At 40.4% G+C, this 23,609-nt stretch overlaps 1 protein-coding gene across 6 annotated transcripts in view; it reads right to left on the bottom strand.

Annotated features, from left to right (window-relative positions):
* The window catches only part of LOC149180839 (agamous-like MADS-box protein AGL11), a 278,094-nt gene that overhangs the window by 175,084 nt on the left and 79,401 nt on the right, over positions 1-23,609 (bottom strand). Inside the window, exon 1 of one of the 6 annotated variants that reach the window (XM_089416317.1) lies at positions 3,453-4,132. The exons of 4 other annotated variants lie outside the window; for them this stretch is intronic. In XM_089416317.1, the coding sequence (XP_089272443.1) occupies positions 3,453-3,649 (197 nt within the window). In that variant the 5' untranslated portion in view covers positions 3,650-4,132. Of the gene's footprint in view, positions 1-3,452; positions 4,133-23,609 lie in introns of those variants that run through there. One more of the 6 variants, XM_089416320.1, reaches the window with a different exon arrangement.

Here is a 23,609-nt window from a genome sequence, read left to right as displayed (position 1 = left end):
AGACACCCAAGGAGACACATTGGCAAGTAGCGAAAAGGATTTTAAGGTATGTCAATGGGACAAAACATTATGGCATTTTGTAAATAGCACCAAGTGATTTCAGGCTGGTTGGTTACACTGACAGTGATTGGGCTGGAAGTGTTGATGACAGAAAGAGCGCGTCAGGATATGTTTTTCATTTGGGCTTTGGAGCCATTTCATGGGCCTCCAAGAAGCAACCAATAAGGTCACAGTCAAGAGTAGAAGCTGAATATGTCGCAGCAACAACAATAGCGTGTCAGGTAGTTTGGATGAGAAGGATGTTGAGGGATCTTTTTCATGACCAAGAGGGAACGACAACTATTTTTTGCGACAACACCTCAGCAATTGCATTGTCAAAGAATTCTATCTTTCACAAGAGGACCAAGCATATTGATGTTAAATATCATTTTATTAGAGAGTTGATTAACAATGATGAAATTGTGTTGCAGCACTACAGGTCACAGGAACAATTTACTGATATCTTCACAAAGCCATTGGCAGGTGAAAGTTTTGTTTATCTCATAAATTGTTTTGGAATTGTTAATGGTGGCAATTGTGGTTAAGGGGAGTGTTGGAAATAATAATCCCAACCACTACAATAAACACCCTCATAGCAGCCATACTTGTCAGAAGTATTTTTGCAAGTTGTGTCTCCATTTGAAGATGGAAGGACTGAAGCCAGAATAGAAGAAACGCGCAAACCATTCCTCAACACAACAAAGAATTTAAGGCATTTAATATATTTTTGTAAATAGACATGGGCAAGCATTTACTGCGCGACTATTGCCCATACTCCACAAACACCTGCGCAATTCTGATCACACTCAACAACAACAATGTATTAATTATTTGCTTTGTCATGCATGAATGTAAAAATTGTATGTTGAGATAAAGAAGCATGTAAAAGTCATTTTGCAAGCAAGAGAGAAAGAGAGCGAGAGTCTCAGAGGAGAAATGGTGGAGCAAATTTTGGTGGGTGTGTGAAAAACAACAGTTATTGTGTTTTACTGTGTGTTATTCCACTAAATACTGGGTTTTTAATTTTCTGTGTAGTTGCGTGAAATCTAGCTCCGCAACTCCACGAAATTGAGCTGTGTGAAATCAGCTTCGCTAAAGTCACCCCTCTGCCTCTTCGCGTAATTTTTTTTCAACATATTCTACCTATTATATGTGATGTTCTGTATTATTTATTCTGAATATTTTAGGTTTAATTGGTTTAGAATTTGGTTGGGATTGGTTGGAATCACAGGTTTGAATTGTGATCTCTCCACAATCTTAGTGATTTATATGTTTTTTCAAAGCACTAAATCCATATATATATATATATAAACTTTTTTAAACAACAAAATATCATAATTTGACACAAGAAACTCCAAAATTTATAATAGTTAGACAATGCCCAAGAAGAAATGGATATCATTGTAAGCAATAATTAGAAATCAATGGAAGGTTTAACACATTAAAATTGTGTTGTAAAAAGAGACACTTTAGATATTCCAAAACACTTAATGGTTTTTCTACTGGGAAATTATTTTAACAAAAATATGGATACTTTAACAGATATTCAATATATTATTTAGCAAATAGAAGATTACAATATAGAGTATTTGTGCTTTTAACAAGAGTCTTTAGTAATAACATAATTCTAGAGAAATTTACTCAACATAGTAGTAAGATCAAACTCACACACCTTGCCTCCAACTCTCACATTGACTAAAGAGTCATAATAAAATAGTAAACCATCTATGGTTTTCCATTTTTACATATTAGAAACCGTCATCAAGTTATTCCCTACCACTATTGTGTATGTATCCTCTCCTAAACTACAATATCACATTTATTCTCTATTTCACTCAACAATGCATTTATTCCTTTTTTACATATTAGAAACCATCATCAAGTTATTCTCTACCACTATTGAGTATGTGTTCTCTATTCAACTACAATATCACATTTATTCCCTATTTCACTCAACATTTCTTCCATATTCAGTATTGTATTTATTCCCTATTTCTATGCAACATTGCATTTATTATATTAGAAGTTCATTTTAGATAAACAGGTATATTGAATTTATTTTAACCTATATACCTAGTTATTGGAGTATTTTATGATATGCTCAAAGGTTGAAAAGGAGGATTTCCAGAAAGAAAATGGACATATAATCATAGTTAAAAAATTGGTGTTATTGAAATTATTTTGACATTTTCTTAAATTCATTTGTCTCATCTTTGTGGAGATATAATAATCTAATCAAATCATTTTTCCAACCTCTAATAAGTTGGAAGGAATTTCAAATGATACTTCTTTGAAGTTTAAGATGAAAATACTTTTATGAGAGATAGTATTTATGGATATCATTGTTTATGGCAAGATCCCAATCTTTGGGATTCCATTTAATCTATAAAGTAGAAAAAAATTAAAAAATATCCATAAATATAAAAAACTTTTAATGTTAATTATTCAATAATTTCTCATATTGATAATACAAATCAATAATGTAGACATGGAAAAATTGAAGTAAGTGAATGAATTTACAAATAATTGATGAAGAAGTTTTGAGAAACAAACCAATCACTTGTGAAATGGATGAAGCAAAAGAAGTATAATGACATTTGATGAAAAAGAAAAATATGAGAAATCACCTCCTCAATATGATAAACATAAACATAGTGAAAATAAAAAAATAATAAAAAATAAAAAACACATATATTTTTATTTTTAATATTTTCTCTAAATAATATAATATCACTTTATACATATATAGTCACGTTGAGAAAAACCAGGAGAAAAAATTTCATTAAAAAGTGTATAATATCAATGTCATATTGACAAAGAAATTTCGATGGTAATAAACTTATAATATTTTTAGAAAAGCTATGCATCATAAATATAAAAGTTCCTTTGACCAGTTCAAAGTTAAATGACTCTATATGATGAAATATTTACCACGAATAAGGCCATATGATGAAATATTTACCATGAATAAGGCCAGGGAAGAAACCAAAGGGTTTGTCCCATTAAACCCTCAAACTTTGGAGGAGCTCTAAGTGCACGTTTTATGAATTACACGGTAACAGGTGACAAAGATCCTTTGGCTTCCCGGCAATTTGTTGTCACCTTACATTTCTAAACCCCACACATGCTATGCTTTCCTATGAATTCAATTGCACAAACATCATATCTCAAGTAAAATATTTGGAGGATGTGATGGCTCAAGTTGAATAATGGAAAAGGAATTTCAAAATTGGAACACAACCAAACTTGCACCCTTTCACTTATCACAAAATGGAAACTGATTGCTAGCCATATTCCATGAATGAACCCCCTAGAACATTACATGAAGCAACTGCAAACATTCATTATCAATAAAAGTATATTAAAGGCACCAACAATGATGTGTACTGGAAGGTGAATATGGTCAATCATACCTGTTCCTGTTGCTGTTGCTGGTGCCAAGTTCGTAGAGCTTCCCTCGGCCAGAAAAAACGATGAGCGCCACCTCTGCATCGCATAGCACTGAAAGCTCATAGGCTTTCTTCATCAGACCGCCTCGCCGCTTGCAGAAGGTCACCTGCCTATGCACGCTATTCTCGATTTTCTTGATCTGTATTTTACCGCGCCCCATTTTGCACAATTACCCAAAAATCCCAAGAGTTCCTGAAATCTGAGTATAGGCAGGCGTTGAACTCAAATTCGCTCTATGAGCAGAATAACCGAGCTTCCTTCCACTAGTTTATACTAGCTTCAGGGTTTACTAGGTTTTGCAGGATGATCAAACTCTCGTTAATGGCTTCCTGCCGCTATTCAAGAATATGTTTCAGGAGGAACAAACAAAAATCCATCCACTAGTTTTGACTAGCTTCCAGGGCGCGGACTCCCGGTATCAGAGATCGCGAAAGTATACTAGTCTATTGGCCCGGAAGGAGTCGAAAGGTGAAGAAGAAAAAGTGGCATGTCGATGGATGCGGGCGAATGAGGCGAAGCAACATGTGCGGCTCCAAACAGATGCGATGCGCTCCCGTATCGCAAAAGCTCTGGGACTGACCTGGCGGAGAAATATTGATCCGGAGTCTCTGTGGAAATGGCCGTGATCTCACTTCTGTGACCCAAACCGACTTTCTCACCACAAAATTCCATAAAAATAATACGACACATCTTGTTCTTGGTGCCGATGATCGACACGTTTCGGACTCCTATTGGTGAATGCCAATTTAAAAACCATAAAGGCGTCCCCTGATTTGACAGCTCTGCAGCTAAAATAGATACGAAATTCGCCGTTTCCTGCGTTTGAAAACGAACGGAGGGTGCTCTTTGTGCAGCGATGAACAAAGTGATGATTTCTTCCAATCTTCATATTTTTCAAAGGTTTGGAAACGCATATACCTCTGCACTTAACTATTCATGCGTGCACTGTACATATCTCTACATTTAACTATCCATGAGGCTGCGGCTTAAATCAATGATTTTTTATGGAGTTTAATCTCTATAAAGTTATTGGTTCAAATCTTATGGCAGAGGTTGACTTTGGAGAGGTTGATGACAAAGTCAAGTGTTTCATGGTATATTTAACCTCATACAATTTTGTTGACAACATATTATAAGTGGAAATATTGTTCCTTTATCTAACATTGGAACTAGCCTTAGCTTATGCTTAGCCTCGTTTGAAAGAAAAAGAAACAAACTCTAACCTTAAATGTATTTTATTACTTCACCCTAGATGGGGTGATAGGGAGAGATAAGGGGCATTGAGAGTGGGATGGTTATCGCCACCTCAAAGATTACTTGAGGGAGATGTGACTACCACCCTCCAATATGGTTGCAACTTGGAATGGCTTAACGTAGTGCTTGGTAAAATGCTTTCGAGAATTAAACATGGTCTGTCCCCTCCCACATGCGACATTGGATTTAGCAAGTTGGATACAGAAGCTTCCCAAAGTACATCCACTCTAGTTCATGATGATGGTCATTGCAATTCAGTTTGGTATAGATAATTCTTATCCACTCATGTTTGGTCACTCTCATTCCTTGCATTTCTCTACAACAAGTTTTGAAACTTACCTCTTTATTTGTCGGTGCATAACTTGGTTGTGTTGTTCTTTGTTAAGGGGCTTTTTGGGTGCTGGACCAGGCCTCCCCTCTCTAAGTCCTTCCACCCATCATATATCCCGATTCTAGTTATTAATGTTTCTTCATGTTGCTTGGAGATCAAAGTTAGAGGAGATCACAACAGATGTTGCAAGCCTAAGCAACTTGAAATAATGCCGAGCTCTAGTTGCCTTTAATTTGTGGAGGTATTTCATTTCATCTAATCTGTGCTCCCTCCCTTATCCATGGTCTATGTCATTATTGGTCTCAATTTCTTGCAAAAAGGTAGCAACCATTGCTCATCAATGAGCTAGGGGTCAACATGGCACTAGTGGGTGAGGTTCTCTCGACAAGAGCTCAAGCCCAGTCCTTGGCTCAACTCTTTCATATGAAAACCTTGTTTGAGATTCAACAATAATTAAGGGAAGTAAATAAGGAGAACATCACCAATTGTGATTGTGATTTTGATTCCAAGGTTATTACGATGGTGATCAACTGGGTACGTGATATAGACCATATGAGGGAGCATAAGAATCCATATTTGCATATTGTGGAGCTCTACTGCACATAAAGACATTCCTGGGGAAATTTCTTCTTGAATGAAATAATACAAAAGATGAAATCCTTTTAATGATGGATAAACTCCAATTGCAACTCAGAGATATGGACAAGTGCCTAGCAAGGATCGAGATAGTCATCATGCATGTAAATAGACCTACTCCTCCTAACAATATTGTTGACCTAGTGCTTATTGAGGTGAATGTCTCCCCCTCTTCTTAATTACCTAAATGTTTGAAGTTTTTTGACATGACTATTGTCTTAGTTTGTCTAGGTCTATGAAGGATGATAGATTTTGTGTAATTTTCATGGTATTCACTATGGCTAATAAGCCTTTGTTCAGTAATCTTTCTGAATACTTGTGGTATCTATTTTTTTTTAGGCCAAAACTCTCATATTTTTCCAATAGTCTTGTTTACCCAATGGAAATCCAAAGGAACACGGGGAACTAAATAATCTATAATTCCTTCTAGTTAATAAAGGAATTTACTTCACAAAAATAAATAAATAAATAAATTGTATTTTGTTACTTTAGCTTGGTTCCTTTCTAACCTCAAGCTTATCATCATGAATTAATTATTAAATGTGTCAACATTTTATCTCATGTAATGCTTGACGCATGGTCTTCAAGATGAGGGTAATCTAGTCACTCGAAATACTTTGTTATACTCTTCACCTGCGAGAAATCCAAAATACGAGAAATACGAAGAAATATAGCCCAAAACATAGAATTATCACATGAAATGAGAAAAAATGCAAGGAATTTTATTATTTAGAAGCAGATTCATTGTTCACTTGCCTCTTTGAGGGGGATACCTCCAACAAAGAAAAGATCAATTACAGTAAGACTCGATGATCTTTCCCCTACCAACCAAGACTATTTATAGCTAAATGACATCGAAAACCCTAACCACTAGTGGTCCCTTGCATAACACATGTTAAACACTTTATTTATTAACTATGGCCCATTTACAACTAATTGTGGTCCCTTTTCTATAATGTGGTTCAACCACTGACAATTATTAATGCGGGCTTTATTAACTCTTTAACTAACTATGACACTAACTCGACCCCTCGGGCTTATTACCTAAATAAAGGGGTTAGGTTTGTACCCTAACATGCCCTCCCCAACAAAAGAAGCCTTGTCCTCAACGCTGAAGTTGCAGAAATTATTGAAGAATAGTGGATGGCTCCCAGGTCGCATCTTCTGGAGAGTTGTTTTTCCACTAGATCAGGACTTCCTTGATTGTGCGGCCACGGAGATGTCTTCTGCGAGTATCGAGGGCTTGTTCTCATTGGAGCCAAAGTGAGCCTTCCTCATCTAATTCAGCTAGACTTGTTTGAACCCTACAATGTTCCCCACCACTTTCTTCAGGCATGATACATGGAAGACCAGATGTGTTTTTGAAGTAGGTGGCAAGGCCAGTTTGTAAGCGATTGTTCCTATGCGTTGAAGTATCTGATAAGGCCCATATAATTTTGGTGCTAGTTTTTGGCAGCCCTTTTCTTTGAGATATGTTTTCTCATATGGTTGGAGTCGTAGGAATACCTCATCCCCTTCTTGAATAAGCACTCTGAACGATGTTAGTCAACCTATTGCTTCATTCTATTATGAGCTTGATGTAGATTATCTTTGAGATGAGCAATCATGGTGGCATGGTTCTGCTGGAGTTGATCAACTATCTGTTCTTTAGAACATCTAGGGATATAAGAAATTGGTGAAGGTGGGAGTTGACCATACACTACCTCATATGGAGTCATTGTGGTGGCTTCATGATAGTTAGTATTATACCATCATTTAGCTAAAGGTAGCCATTGTACTCATTGATGTTGCTTGTCTGAAGTGAAGCACCTCAAATAGGTCTCCAGACATTTGTTGGTTGCTTCTATTTGACCATCAATTTGGGGATGATAGGTGCTACTTAATTGGAGTTGCGTGCCCTGTAGCTTGAAAATTTACTGCCAAAATTTGCTCGGGAAAGTGGGGTTGCGACCAGACACAATGGAGGTCACAATGCCATGCAGTTTGAAGATCTGGTTCAAGAAAACTTGAGCCACAAAAGCGGGGGTAAATGGTTGTGGTAGAGCGCAAAAATGAGCATATTTAGAAAGCCGGTCAACAACCACCATGATGATTGATTTGTTGCCTCACTTTGGGAGACTCGTGATGAAGTCCATGGAAGCATCTATCCAGATAGAAGCAGGAAGTGGAAATGGTTGTAAGGTTCCCAGTAACTTCACTATTTCCCCTTCCTTGTGTTGGCACACATCACATGCAACTACAAAAGTAAGAATTTTGTTCTTCATGGGAGTCCAAAAGAAAGAACGATGTTCATGAGCATAAGTATTTTGAAACCCTGAATGTCCTGTAATTGGAGATGAGTGCAACTCATCCAAGATACGGGTTTTGACAGTGGAGGCCGAGGATAGCATTACTCGATCCTTGTAGCGAAGAATCTCATCCTTCCAAGAGTAGTCTACTGAGGGATTAGGATCTACTCCTTAAATTATCAATGAGTTGGGACAGAGAGGGGTCAGAGAACCATTCCTTGTAGGCCTCTTCAATCCAATCTAGTATGGGTAGATAAAGTGATAGAAGTGTTCTCTCATCTTCAAATTGGCGTGATAAAGAATAAACCACGACATTTTCATGCCCCTTCTTATAAATTATCTTATAATCATATCCCAACATTTTGGAAAGCCATTTATTTTGTTCTGGAAACGATAAACACTACTTTAGAAAACATTTTAGGCTATGGTGGTCCATGCGGATTTGGAAATGTCGCCCTAATAGGTATGGCTTCCAGGTGTCTAATACATGTAAGATGGCCATCATTTCTTTCTCATAACTAGATTGACCTAGATGTTTTCCACTGAGTTGTTGATTGGTGAAAGCCAATGGTCTACCCTCCTGCATTAATACAACACCAAAACCGGTACCTGAAGCATCACATTCAATCACAAAAGATTTGTTGAAGTTGGGTAAGGCCAATATGGGAGTGGAGCACATGGCCTTTTTGAGAGCCAAGAAGGCCTGCTGAGTTGCATTAGTCTAGAGAAATGAATTTTTCTTGAGAAGATTAGTAAGGGGTCAATAAATGTGTCCATAATTATGGACAAATTTGTGATAGTAGCCAATGAGACCCAAGAAACCCCTCAAACTCTTCAAGGTTTTTGGTTGGGCCCAATATTTCATTGCCTGGATATTTTTCGGATCAACCCTCACTCCTTCACTACCTACAGTGTGTCCCAAATACTCTACTTCTTCCATTCCAAAGGAGCACTTGGATAATTTGACAAATAAATTTTGATCTCGAAGCAGTTGCAATATATGGTCTACATTTTGAAGATGTTTGTCCTATGTTATGCTATAGATGAGAATGTCCTCGAAAAAGACTAGGAAATTTTTTCAAAGATATGGTTTTAGAAGGTGGTTCATGAGGCTTTGAAAAGTAGATGGAGTATTACAAAGACCAAATGACATGACCAAGAATTCATAATGGCCTTAATGAGTGCAGAAGGTGGTCTTGGGAATGTCTACTTAATTCATCTGTATTTGGTGATAGCCCGAGCAAAGTTCGAGTTTGGTAAAGAATTTAACACCATGTAGTTCATCAAGCAAATCATCAAAAACCGGAATAGGAAATTTGTCCTTGATAATAAGCTTGTTAAGGGCCCAAAAGTCTGGACACATGCACCACTCTCCATCTTTATTTAGAACCATGGCCATTGGAGATGAATAAGGGTTGATGCTGGGACGGATAACATCAGCTTCGAGGAGTTCCTTGATGATTTTTTCAATTTCATTCTTTTGGGAAAAATGATATTTATATGGGCGGACATAAGGTTGTTGAGAACCCGGGACCAAAGGGATGTTATGATCATGTCCAACCCTAGAGGGTGGAAGCTCTTTAGGTTTGTCAAAGACTCACTCATGGAAATCTAATACCTGTTGGATCTCAAGATGAAGATGAGGAGTAGTGGATTCAATCGCCTGGATGGCATTAAATTGGGTGACTACTCCATGATGGCCCTTTTTTAAAAGCTTCTCCATTTGATGCAAGTTGATGATAGTAGAAGAACCTGCTTGGAGTCCCCTTAATGTATGAATGTGGTCGTTCTTTTTAAAGCTCATATATAACTCTTGGACATCCATTGTGATAGGGCCTAGTGTGTGAAGCCATTCAACACAAAGGACAATGTCACAACCACCCATTTCAATGGCAAACCTGTGGGTCTTTAGTTGGCATTATCCCAAATGAAGCTTAAAATTTTCACAATGGCCTTCACATTTGATGGTCCCCCCATCAACGATAAGGACTTGGAAATTAGATACCGCCTGTACAAAGCAATGATCAACTTCTGCAACTCTCTTATGGATAAAGTTATGAGTGCTTCCACTATCAATTAATACCACTACTGGTCGATGTTTAATAAAGCCTTCGATTCTGAGAGTCTACCTCAAAGAAATGTCAGCGAAGGCATGTAGTGATATAACCGTCTCATCATGCATACATGTGAGATAATTTTCGGTTTGGGTTTCACCCGCTTCTTCCTCATGCACCTCAAGGGATGGAGCTTCATCTGTTGAGATATTATCAGTAGCATCAATTTGAGAGAATTTTGGTTCCTTGCGTTTATGTCCAGGGGAGTACATGTCATCATAGTAGTAGCACATTCCTTGTTTCCTTCTTTCGTCCATTTTCATCAGTGACACATTTTGAACCTTAACTGTTTGGGTGGGGACCTAAGCCTGGGTGGGACGTTTCTTGGCGAAAAAATTGGGATGATTTAACTAGGAATCTAAGGCGATTTCTAGATCTAAGGCCTTGCAGCATGCGTCCAACCAAGTAGTTGGGCGGCGCATCCTGACATGGGATTGGATGGCTTCTTTTAGGCCACTGATGAAACATTCCAAGTATAAGTCATCTACTAGGCTGTCAATTCTGATGGCCAAATGTTCAAAGGCTACAATGTATTCCTTTAATGTACTTGTTTGCTGGAGCTTAGTGAGACAACCTAAAAAATTAGATTCTCAGTCAAAGTGATCACATATGGCTTTTGAGAACATGTTCCAAGTTGGTCTCCATGGATAATATTTATGATGCCACTATCATCTCTCTTGGTCTAAGTAAAGGGCTCCCACATGTATTTTAGTTCCATATTTGTAGATATCATTAAGGGAGAAATATTGTTCCATTTGTTCTACCCATAATGCAGGGTTAGAGCCATCAAATTTGTACATGTCCAACTTGGGTGACCTGTGGCTCGAAGAGTGTTGATTTCCATGGAAGTGATTGTGATGGTTGGATTCTCCTTCTATGTGTGGATCAACATTAGGATCCTCCCTATGAGACATTTTTATAAGAGCTGCTAGTTGTGAGATCTGGCTGGTAATTGATGTCTTTAATTCCTCGAATATTTTCTCAAGTTTATTGACCCTTTTGACTGCCCTTTCTGTAACCATAACTTGAGATTTGATACCTAGCATACACCAGCCCTAGTCAAAGTTTTAAGATTACTTAAGAGTAGTCTTCTTGGAAAGAGGGTAAGCTCAAGAGTGTAATGGAGTGGGTCACCTGAAGCCCTGTTAAGAAAAAAATTTGGACCACGAGAAAAATAGGGGCTTACAAGTAAATGGTACCACTGCAACCAACTTGTTGTCTTGAAGCTTATGAGCTAAGTCTCTTCCAAGCATCTCGGTAGGTCTCAAACTCCTACCTTGACCCCCAACCCCCCCCATATTTCTTTTAACTCTGAAAGGAGTTTTACTCCCAGTTGATCAATACTACAGTGGTTGAATTCCAGAAAGCTTGATACTACCCAATGTCCTGTGAAAATTGGGCATGGACAATAGTAACAGAAACCCTGGTGGGCTCCAGTATTGTAGAAATTATGCTGCAAATCCTGGGACTCCCTTCTTTACTTTTATCAATCCGGTAGTTCGTAACAAACTTGGAAGCGACGGTGCTGTATGCACAAGTACTAGCTCTTGCCGCAGGCTGTCACTTGATCAGCTAGCACAAGTCCGCTAGTAGCTTAAGCCAATCTCTATGAGCTCTTGGAATAAGCTTTTATCTGTGATGGATGAAAGCTAACTCAAAGGAGGCTAATCTACTTGCAGAAAGAAGCTGAAAGCTGAAAGGAAATGCAAACCATAGCAAAGCCTAGTTTTACCGACTAACCCTATGGTGCAAGAAAAGAGATGAAAGCTGTGGAAATGGATTCCATTGACTCTTGGAAAGGTAAAATGCATGTGACTAAGCTACTTCTGAAGGAAAATATGGAAAAAAACATCTTTTTTTACTTTTGAGTAATTTTGTAGAATTATTATGCATGTGCTTTAATGATTTTTTAACTATGCAGGGGTTTATTAGCAAACGTAAATGGAGTGGGCATTTGCAAGAGGTTGGGAAGGTAGGAAGAGGGCCTAAGGGGTCCCTAGCACCCTTCCAGAGAGTTTCACACTGATCAGATCTCGAGAAACTGCCCATGTGATCTTCTACAGGAGGTCTGCGGGGGTTCTATAAGATGTTCTATAGGAAGAGCCGAGAGAGGGTTTTGAGGGTTGATGGAGGAAAAATGGTGGGAAAGTGGAAATGGAGGATGGATGAGGATGTGAAGAGGTATAGGACCTAGTAAATGAGGCTAAGGAGTGATGAATATGGTTGGATTTGTTCAAGGATGGAGGGAGCAATGTTGCACAAAAATGTAGAAATTAGGTCAAATTGGAAAAGTGTGGCAAATGAAGGGAAGGAATCTAGAATTTGGGGTTGGAGCAGGTTGTGTGATGAAGGAAGGATAGGCAGGGATGTATTACAGGTGATCTGCACACTATCTCTCAAAACTAATCAAAGAAAGACTAGAAAAATCAGAGATCTATCTACTTTGACCTAATCTGACCTAAAAACCAAAAACATGATGAACAACAAGTTGTGAATAGGAAATCATGCAAGATAACTATGGAAACCTAAGCAAGAATAGATCTAAATATGCAAGCACAACTGGTATCAACTTTTCCAACTAAAAATCTAACACTTGCAATTGCATTGAAAGGCAAAATAGTGTTTTTGTGGCAGCAAGTATGCCTTGGTCTCAGCTCATGGTCCCAAGGAGGGAGAGATGAGATCAGGGATTGCTTGGTGGCCTTTTTTTGCAGATATTTTCTATTATCAAACTATCAAATCAACCTGAAGCATGAAAAGCTATTTTAATCATCAAAAGCAACCTAAGTAACAAAGCAAGATCTTAACCTAAATAGAAGAAATTATTCTATGAATGCAAAGAAAACACATAATAATACACAAAGGAGGTACTGACACTTGGGTGGGACCCAACCCCAAGAGCTACAACCTCCTAAGAGAAGCTCAGAGCTGGTGCAAAGCAAAATTTATCTCCATTACTCAAAAAATAACCATGTCAAAATTTTTTTTATGGCAAAAGCTCGAAAATGAGTTGAAAGGCAGAGCAGCACCAAAGTGAAAAAAACAACTATTCAAGAGCTAAAATACCAAGGCTTGAAGCCTTCCTACTTACACACCATGAGGACCTCCAACAACCCTCCTTAACTTGAGGGGCTTGGCTGCTCAAAACTACAGTTAATTAGCCACTTCACAAAATCTACTCGGCTGCCCCTGGAAATCATCTTTGGTGGGCTGTTCAACTCCGAGCTGATGGTGGAGAACTCGAGGAAGGGGTCATTTAGTGTAGGAGACACCCTTCCTACCAATCCTCAGCCTTGTTCCCTCGTATTTCGCTGTCAACTGGCTCATAAATGCTTGACCTTGGTAAAAAAGATTTCCAAAAATCTGCAATAAGCACGTATTAGACTTCATGGTCAAGTGACTATTCTCATTCATTCAATTAACATAAATATATTTAAAAGCGTGCATAAACTATGAATAATGGTGGATTAATCGAGAATAATAGGCAAAATGAGCCCAATAAGTTACCCATTTTTGGGGCTCATCATCACCCCCTGCTAAATGTGTTGCTCATCCTCTGAGCAACTAATCTAGCTCATCATCTTTGATTGCTTTGACTACCTCTCTAACATCCCAGGCTTCTGAGGTGATGTCCTCTTCATGGTCATGAAATCCTGCTTTTCTCTCTACTTCCTCCCATTGCCTGTGCTCTTCTTCTTCTTTGACCCCTTCCAGCATTCCCAAAAGCAATGGAGGACTAAACGTCAGGCTGATCCAATTCGCCTGCAGAGTTTGCATTGATTGTTTATAAAGTGGTATGCTTGCAAATGCCTCCCTCATCCTTTTTGGGGAGTGGTACTCTCTGATTTCTAGACTGTGGGACAATGTGTTCCATCTCCTTGTGCAAGCATGAATGCAATTATCACCCAACAGTCTCTCCATGTCCTCAAAGTGGGCAATGGCATGAGCTTGCTTTTCAATGTAGTATGGGAGAACTTGCGGGTTGTTGGCAAGGTGCTGATGGGCATACAGTAAAGCTAAGGGATCTTCTGGCTTTGCTATGATCATGAGTGGCTCACTTAGCTCCTTGTTCATAACATTCTAAATCTCTGCTGCCTTATTTTCCTCATGGTTTAACCACGAGGCCATGGCCATGAGTTGCACATCTCCCAATGTAGCATTGGGGTCCCACAAATTCATGTTTGGAAGGGCCAAGTTTTGTAAATATAATTTTGATAACTTGGCCTTATCTTCTGTTGAACTACTGTCACACAAGTCCATAAACTGATGGTAATTCTGAAATGGAATGGTGCCCCTCTGGGCCAAGGTGTTAATTTGAAATTGCAACCATTGATCTTTAAGATATAAGGCATATGACTTAGCAGGTTGCCTACATTGTAAGGCTTCTATTTCCCAACTGGCCATGCAGGCCATCTGGGCGTCTTTTTCCTGCAGCTGTTGTTTTAAACCCTGTATCTTTTCTGCTTCCTGAGACTCCTGTTCTTGAAGCCGTTTTATGAGCATCTCCACATTGGCTTGTAGCTCTTCCTCCTTCTACTATTTCTCAGTTGTGTCTTTGTTTGCTGGAGGTCCTTATTGCTACTATTGCCCTCCCAAAATGGACAACCTACCTTCCTTGTGGACTTCCTGTAGCTGCAACTGTTTTTTCAGCAGCTCATTCTCCTCCTGCAACTGGGCCCTTTTGCAGCTTTCTACATGCCTTACCATGGCTAGTTCTCCTCTCAATTCTTTTAACTTCTCCTCCATGTGGCCTATGTCCTCAATCCCCTTAGATTTGGAAATTTTCATCCATGTGTGTGTTCTGATCCTCTTTTGTTCCAATGCAAAGAAGAGTGGCAAAACAAATTTTTGTGGGATGATTTTCCCACCCTCTAAGAGGTTGTAGTATGAGCTCAAGCTAGGATGAGGGCTTGGTTCCAGTATCTCCTCGGTCTTTTCCTCTCCCTGTGATGGTTTGGCTGCCTTTTCCTCCAATTTCTCGGTCTCCTTTAACTTAGCTAGAGTTTCCTATAGAGATGTCTCAGCTTCCTGTAGAGCTGTCTTTGAGTCCATCATCTGAATTCTCTCTCTCCAGGTGGAGGTTTTTGGGCTTCCTCGTTCATAGGTGATAGATATCTTTGAAGGAGACTCTTCTTTTGGTTTATTTGTTTTGTCCTCAATGACAATTGGCTCCTTTGATTGTGGCTGGGGTCTGCCCACTTTGATCCTTGTGCTTCTCCTTGCTTTAAAGTACATGGAGGGTTGCCTCTTTCTCTTCCCTTTTTGTTTTGGAGGTGTGCTTAAGGCAGCAAGCATAGCTGCTACCTCCCTTACCAATATCTCAGGTGATTTCTCCTCTTGCTGTCCTTTTTCCTTGCTTCCTGTATAAATCCCTATGTCAACTATTTCTGTCTGTGTTGCTGAGATCTCAGGGTGTGTCTTTTCATTTTGTTTCTGTGTGCCTCCTTTCACTGTGGCAACCTTCATTTGCGCTTTTTTGGCCTTCTCTATTCTACTCTGCATCCTCTTTTCCCTTGGTGTTTTTGTTGTTGTTTCTTCCTCTGTTTTAGGCTTAGCAATTTGGCCCATTTCCCCTTTTTCTTTCTGTTATTTCTGTGCTTGAATGTCCTGTGTTCCTTCATCATTGTTTTTCTCACCTTATTCAATGTGTTCTCCCTCCTCACTACTGGATGGGGTGATGTTTTTGGCCAAAGTTCTAATATTGTCATCCCTAGACATGTTTCTGAAGATTTCCCAAGATATGGGATCAGTGTAGGTGTGCAAAGCATCTTCCAACAATAGTTTGATGAGCCCATGATGGGCCAACTGATCTGTGATCCCTTCATTTAACTTTGTACCACATTCAATTAGTGACTGAAGAAGGAAATAGGGGATGCTTAGTTTCTTGGCTGGAGGCAAGTCAATCCCATGCCTTAATTCACACAACAATCTGAAATGATATCCATAGATGATGCTAAACCTCCCTTCACATGTGATATACTTCATAATTTGAAAACTAACTTCACTCTAGAGAGGAGGCAAGTTGGTTCTTCTAACCCCATTTTTGTCTTCTACAGGATCTCTCTTCTTTGCTCCAAGGGAGCCCCAATGGTAGACCAGTAACTGCACTGATGAGCTTAGGGGTGAGTTCTAGGGTCAAACCCCTAAAACTAACTGTGGCATGTGTTTTTGATTGTGGTCTCAGGGACATTAAAAACTCCTCAGTTATCTCCTCATCATGACCTTGAATTTTTTCAAAGAAGGATATCCAATTTTCTCGGGTGAAAAGGTCCACCACCTCAGGATGCTCGTGTAGCTTGCTAGAGTCTGAGGGCTCTTTCCTTATGAATCCTCCTGGCATGGTGAGAGTGCTCTTTTTATGTTTTATTCAAAAAAGGAAATGCTCAGGCAACCAAACAGTCAATCTGGAATAGAGGATAGCTTGAAATTGGTTTCCCCTTTACTGAAGAAGGAATTTATCGCATGTTCAATATCAACTAGCAACAATTCCCTTGTTTTAAGACCGCTATCACCTAGAACTCAACTGTCTGTTTATGAAAGGAAGAATTTTTTTTTTACAGACAGAGCATAAGGATCAGGTTCCCTTCTCAGCACACACATAGATATGCAAATTCAAATTTTTTCACACACAGGCTGGCCTCTATGGCTGTATATATCTTCCTTACAGGAGAATTTAAAAAGAAAACATGGAGGAGATTTTTGATGCAGAGAAACTGGGGAAACTCAGTGCAATATGCAGGCAAACATTTTACTTCCAATACACAGGCAGACTTTTCCTCTGATTTTTCAATCTGATGCCATTCAATTCACCACCTTGCACAAACACATCATGCATAGAGGAGGTTTTTTCGAGCCTACCTCGTTTGGAGCTCCAAATTCAACGAAAATCCCAGGTTTTCCTGCTCCGTAAAGTTGTTCTGCCTTTCCTGTAGAACCCTTCCTATAGAAGGCCCCCGATTCCTGTAGAATGACACTGTGCTTCTGAGTGAGCCCGATACGTGGGAGATTTTCGAACACAAGCATAAAGACGGGCGGAGAACGACTGGTTAACTGTTTTTGGAAGCGGTGGACGCATACTCCAGTCGAGGACATTGTGATTGCAGAGTGAACAGAAGGTGGTGCATGTTTCAGTCCAGCATCTTTTAACTGCGGCATGATTCATGGTGAGGGGATGAGGTGGCTGGACCGGACCGTTGGTTCGACGCCACATCCATAATGTTTCTGCGTGTTTATGACCACCGTCAGCTCCTCTCTGTCGTTATTCGCCGCCACCACTACTAGTCCTGGAAATTTGTCCCTAAAAGGACACTCCACACATGCTGGCTGCACATCTCGTCGGCAATTTTGAATGTAACAGGGCTCGTTTGGATCCCACAAGGATATGTAACTAGCCGAGGGTGGCCAGCGATTCCACTCAATCCAAACCATTCCCATAGGCATGTAACTTTTAAAATATGATTTATGCAATTGAAAAATGAGTTTAGGCACTTACTTGCGTGGTCACGGCCGTGTTATGCAGATTTCGGGTTTTGGAACCCATTCCTTCGTTTGTTGTTGCTGCATGCACAGGTTTTGGAACCCGTTCCTTCATTTTTTGTTGCTGCATGCACACTACATGCTTGGATTCGACTGCTACTGATATTCTTACATTCATGAAGAGCTCTTTGCATCTCTCTTTTTCCAGTCTTAGCTGTCCTTGTCTCCAAAGTATGTCTTCCAGAGGGATCAACTACTACAAGATTCCTGTAGGATGCCTTGTAGCTGCTTCTCCTCTTGGAATGCAAGCTAGAATGAGTAGGGCTACACTGCTGACAAGGATTTCGGCTGATGAGGAGTCAAGATGGAGATTGACAGGTATGGTGAGTGAGAAACTGCTACTTGATTTGTCAATAAAAATTTTTGCTGGCAGTATGAAGAAAACAACGTTTTCTGTCTGTGACTGTGCATGAAAAAATAAAAAATGGGTGCAATGGAGGTGTAAAGAGATGGAAGAGGGTGACATATGGTGATGAATGGAAACAGGGATGTGGACAGGTCTCATAGGTAGGTTCCCAACCTTTAGATTCCCTTCTGAGATCAATTTTTCTCGTCTGTGGGTTCTACAGGATCTTCCTGTAGAAGACACAAAACTTCCTGTAGAAGGTGAAATCTTGGCCCGAATGAGATCAAATCTTAGGGAAGGGTAGTGGTCATGGAGGAATTGATTGTGAGGGATGCATGTAGCCTAGTGCTGACCTTTGTCTTGGTCTTGTGCGATCCTCCTAACCTGCAATGTCCTTCCTGCAACCTGCAATTTGCTCAACAGAAGTCAGGTTTATTTTTTCTATGTATTTTTTTTTTTTTTTGAGACAGCCGGGGCGCCTCCAGGAGGTTTTCACCCTTACTGCCTACCCTGGGTGCCTCCAAGAGGTTTTCACCCAAGGATATTTCATTCTTTTCCTGTTTTTTTCTTCTTTTTTTTTTGGTGCTCAGAATGTGGGTGGGGTGGAGACAGGGGCCTGCTCCACTACCAGCACTAATTTATCCAGAGTTTCAATGAACACTTTCGTAGAAAGGGGCTTCCTGTAGATCCTCAATCGATGCCCAGTGACGAGAATTGGGATGGCTTCTTCATCAATGGTCCTGATAAGGACTAAACCATTTTCATTACATTTCTCCACTGTATATGGCCCCAGTCATCTTGTCCTCAGCTTCCCTTTGAAATCCTTGTATCTTGAATCATATAACAGTGCCCAATCTCCTGGCTGAAATTTCTTCTCTTTAAGGTGCTAGTCATGCCATATTTTTCTTTGAAGTTGGACCACCTCTAAGTGGAGGACGGCCTGCATTCTTTGTTCATCTAGTCCATTCAGCTGAAGTAGTCTTTCCTGTTGTGTATGGTTGAGATCTAGGTCCAGTTGAGCTACCAACCTCAATGTGTTGTATTCAAATTCTATGGACAGCAAAGCCTTCTTCCAATAGACCAGCTCATAAGGTCTGAAACTTGTTGTAGTTTTCCAAGTAGTGGTGTAGGTCCAGGTGGCCTCAACCAAGCGATCTGCCCAATCTTTTCTACTGCTGCTCACCACTTTAGTCAAAATCTCTTCCAAATCCCTGTTAGTGACTTCCACCTGCCCATTTTCTTGCGGATTATAAAGGGTGGAAGTTCTGTGCTTAATCTTGTGATGAGCAAGCAGGTCTTCAATCAGGTTAGAGGTAAACAGGCTTCCTTGATCTGTGACTAATTCTCTTGGGTAGCCAAACTTATAGAAGATATTTTCCCTCAAAAACTCAGCGAATTTTTCTTCTGTTGCTGCCTTGATTGCCTTTGTTTCTGCCCACTTTGTCAGGTAGTTCGTGCACACAAAGATGTAAGACTTTTGTTTTGAAGGAGGGTTGATAGGACCCACAAAGTCCATGCCCCACTTCTCAAATGGCTTGAAAGTCACCTGAGGTTGGAGGGGCATTTCATCCCTTGGAGTCAGTTTCCCCATCCTTTGGCATCGGTCACATTAGCTGATGTATCTTCTCACATCTTGATGAAGAGTGGGCCAATAGTAGCCTGCCTGTAGAATTTTGAAAGCGGTTCCTTTTGCTGCAAAGTGGCCTCCACAGGGTCCATCATGACAGGTTAGGAGGATGTCAAAAACTTCCTCCTCCTTGACACAATGCCTCAAAATCTGATCTTGTCCAAGTTTGAATAGGTTGCCCCCAATCCAAGTGAATGGGGCACTTTTCCTCACGATCTTGCTCTTCTCATTTGAGGATAGGTGTGGCAGGAATTGTGCTGAAACCAAGTAATTTGTTATATCAGCAAACCATGGAGTGAGTACTAAAATAGAAAATAGGTGTTCATCTGGCAGTTGATCATCCACCACCCCTTCTTCACGTGTAGGCAAATCTAGTCTATACAGAAAATAAACAACAACATTTCTCTTACCTGGCTTATCAACAATGGTCAAATTAAATTGCTGCAATAAAAGTAACCATCTAATGATACGAGCATTTACATCAGGTTTATTCATAAAATACCTAATTGCAGCATGATCAGTGTGTACGAATGTTTGATAACCATTGATATAGTGTCTAAACTTATTTAGGGAATGGACTACAGCTAGGAGCTCTTTCTCAGTTACAGTATAGTTTAATTTTGCCTTGGACAGATTTTGACTGACAAAATATATGGCATACGGTAGCTTCTCTTCAACTTGTCCTAAGGCTGCTCCTATGACTTTGTTCGAGGCATCTGTGTGAATGTGGAAAGGTAGGGCCTAGTTTGGACCTCTCAAGATTGGGGCAGTTACCAGCTTATCCTTCAACACATCCAGAGCCTCTTGATAGTTGTCAGTCCATATAAACTCAACATCTTTCCTGAAAAGACTGAACAATGGAGAGGCTAGCTTACTGAAATCTTTAATGAACCTTCTATAATATCCCGCTAAGCCTAAAAAACTCCGAGCATACCTTACCTTTTGAGGAGGTGGAACCCTTTGGATGATAGCAATATTGTTGGGATCCATCTGTAATCCTTGCTGAGAAATCGTATGACCTAGCACGGTCCCTTCAGTCATCAGGAATTCACATTTTTCAGGACTGAGGGACAGGTTCATTTCAACACATTTGGTTAAAACTTTTCCCAGGTTAGTCACTGCTTCTTGGAAGTTGGACCCATAAGAAGTAAAGTCATCCATATAGATTTCCACCGAATCATGAACTAGCTTAGCAAATATGCTCAGTACTTCTCTTTGGAAAGTGGCAGGAACGGTTCATAACCCAAAGGGAAGGACCCGGTAGGCAAAGGTACCCCATGGACAAGTGAAAGTGGTCTTATCTTGGTCTTCCGGGCTTATTTGGATATGATTATACCCACTAAAACCATCTAGGAAGGAAAAGAACTTCTTCCCTGCCAGGCCATCTAACACTTGATCTATGAAAAGCAAAGGGAAATGGTCCTTCTTGGTAGCTTTGTTAAGTTCTCGATAATCTACACAGATTCTCCACTTCCCATTTTTCTTGGGCACAAGCACCAGAGGAGAAACCCACTTACTGTCAGAGATGGGGTAGATGAATCCTGCATCCAACAACTTTTGCAATTCTTCTTTGACAATGTCCTTAAGGGCTGGATTCATTCTCCTCTGAGGCTGCCTGACTGGTTTACAATCCTCTTTAATGTAAATGTGATGGGTACAGACTAAAGGGTGGACTCCTTTCATCTCCTTATAGCTCCAAGCAAAAGCATCCAAATGGCAGTTCAATAAGCTACACAATTCTTTCTCTTGAGAGGGAGATAGGGATGAGTTGATCTTCAAGGTTCTTTCAGGGCCAAATTCCACATTCTTAACTCGGGAATAGGTCAAATCAGCTACACAGAGATCCACTAAAGCACTGGCTTGCGTGTCTCCTACCAACTCTTCTAATGGCAGCACATTGGGAGGTGGATTTTGAATTAAATTATCAATAAGGTCATCCTCAGTTTGAGGACCTCCCCTGGTGGCTTCCACGGTGCACATTGGTGCAGAGTAGACTTCATCCTCATCTTCCTCCTCCAACCAGAGAGGTAAGTCATGTTCGAGCAAAGATTGGGCAGGAGGATATAGGACTAGCTGTTTGGACATTGGCCCATTCTTAATGGTCATGATCCCAGCTCGACAATTGATGTAAGCATTTGCAGTAGCTAACCAAGGCCTTCCCAAAATGAGGGGGTATCCAGTGATTTTTTCCTTTCGCTAAAGGACCAAAAAGTCTGCAGGGTACTCCCAAGAATCAACAGAGACCAGGACATCTTCCACAATCCCTTCAGGAGTCACGATGGAGCGGTCTACTAACTGTAGTACTGTCGAGGTCTTCCTTAGGGAACCTTGAAGGTTAAGTTTGAGCATAGTGTCCCTGGTCATCACATTAATGGCAGCCCCCAGATCAATCAGGGTGTGGGGGATTATGGTGCCATTGATGTGGACATCCACTACAGGACTCCCAGGGTCCAAATATTTTGGACAGATTACTTTTCCCAACATTAGTTCGGACAATTGTCCTATGAAATTAATAGTTGGGGCATATCTCTTTCACCTGCCTGGGTGCCTGAAACACTTCTCTTTGATCAATTTGTTGTAGATTGGTACATCTTTGATGGCTTGGAGAAGTGGTATTTTTACACACAGCTGTTTAAGTTCTCCCATAAGTTAAGTCTCTTCTGGGTTTGGTTGCGTGTTTCCAGTTGGTCTCTCAAGAAAGGGTGGAATGGCTTTGGGTTCACTTTCCTGTTCCTCTGCTTCATCTTCCTTAGGAGGAGGTTGGCTATCTGGGAGGACCTTCCCAGATCGTAGGTTGATCTCCTGAATCTCCATAGCGTAGGTAGGGCATGTTTTCTCTCTGGTATATACCTGTCGGGCCTGTTTGTTATTGGGTTTCGGGTTCGGTTGAGCAATCATCTGGGGTTGTCTTGGAGGAGCAGGAGGTAATGGTTGTGGTTGAGCAGGTGGTGGAGGCAAAATGGTGGGAGGAGAGTTGTATTAGGGCCTCCACCCCTGTTTTGGTGCATTCTAGTGAGGTTGTGGTTGAACATGAGAATGAAACGAATGAGCAGCAAGTTGAGTACGGTATTGAGATGGATATGACCAAGGAGGGGGTGCAGACTAGGAAGGATGAGCAGGGGGACCCTAAGAAGGTATGTGAGTGGATTGGTTGGGGTTGTAATAAGTTTGGGATGTTCCTTGCATCCCCTGCTGGTAAGGTCTGGATCCATGTGGCCTCCTTTGGTTGGGGAAGTAGAGTGGTTTAGTGGCTCCTTCAGCCCCTTGGTACACAACTTTAAGTCTTGGTAAGGTTGGGCACTATTTTGTAGGGTGGTCTTCCTCACAAACGAAACATACCTCTACTGAGTGCAATGGACACTTGTTCTTAGGATTCTTCCTTGTGCATCTGGGACAAAAGATGGCCAAAGCCCTCTCAGCTTCCTCTTTCTTCTGTTGGATTCGAAAGCATCCAGTTGCATGGAAATGGTCTGTCTCACCTCAATTTTAAGGTCTTCCATCTGATTTGTAAACTCATGTTTGGAGAAGGTGGCACTAGTTGAAAGTGGATTCCCCCTACCTCTTTTCCAGGCTACCCTAGAATGGTTTCTAAACACAGTCTTTATGTCATCATAAGGTAGTTGTTTGATGTCTCCTCCAGCTACCGAATGGAGGATATCTAGAAGGTCTTTAGGGAATCCTCGGAGTAGAACCGACTTCAAAGATTTGGGCTTGGCCCTTTTATAACTGTGTTGGAACCTTTCTTCATAGTCTTCCAAAGACTCATCACTTCCCATGGTCATCCGAAAGATTTCTCCCTTTGTTTTCTTTGACCTACAGTAGTCCCAGTATTTGTTGTTAAAGGTTTGCTGCATTTGAGCCCAAGTTCTGATACTATTTCCAGGTAACCCCATGAACCAACGTAGTGCTGCATCCTTGAGGGTAGAGGGAAAGAGTTTCAACTTTTGCTCGTCTTCTGCATAGTCATAAGTTCAACAAAGGACAAAAA

Source organism: Pinus tabuliformis, chromosome 3_2 (genome assembly GCF_031772625.1).
Source record: "Pinus tabuliformis cultivar Carrire ecotype Pingquan chromosome 3_2, CPIR1, whole genome shotgun sequence".
NCBI classification, from domain to species: Eukaryota; Viridiplantae; Streptophyta; class Pinopsida; order Pinales; family Pinaceae; genus Pinus; species Pinus tabuliformis.
The sequence above is the reverse complement of the archived record's forward strand: the minus strand, read 5'-3'. Positions and strand labels throughout refer to the sequence as shown.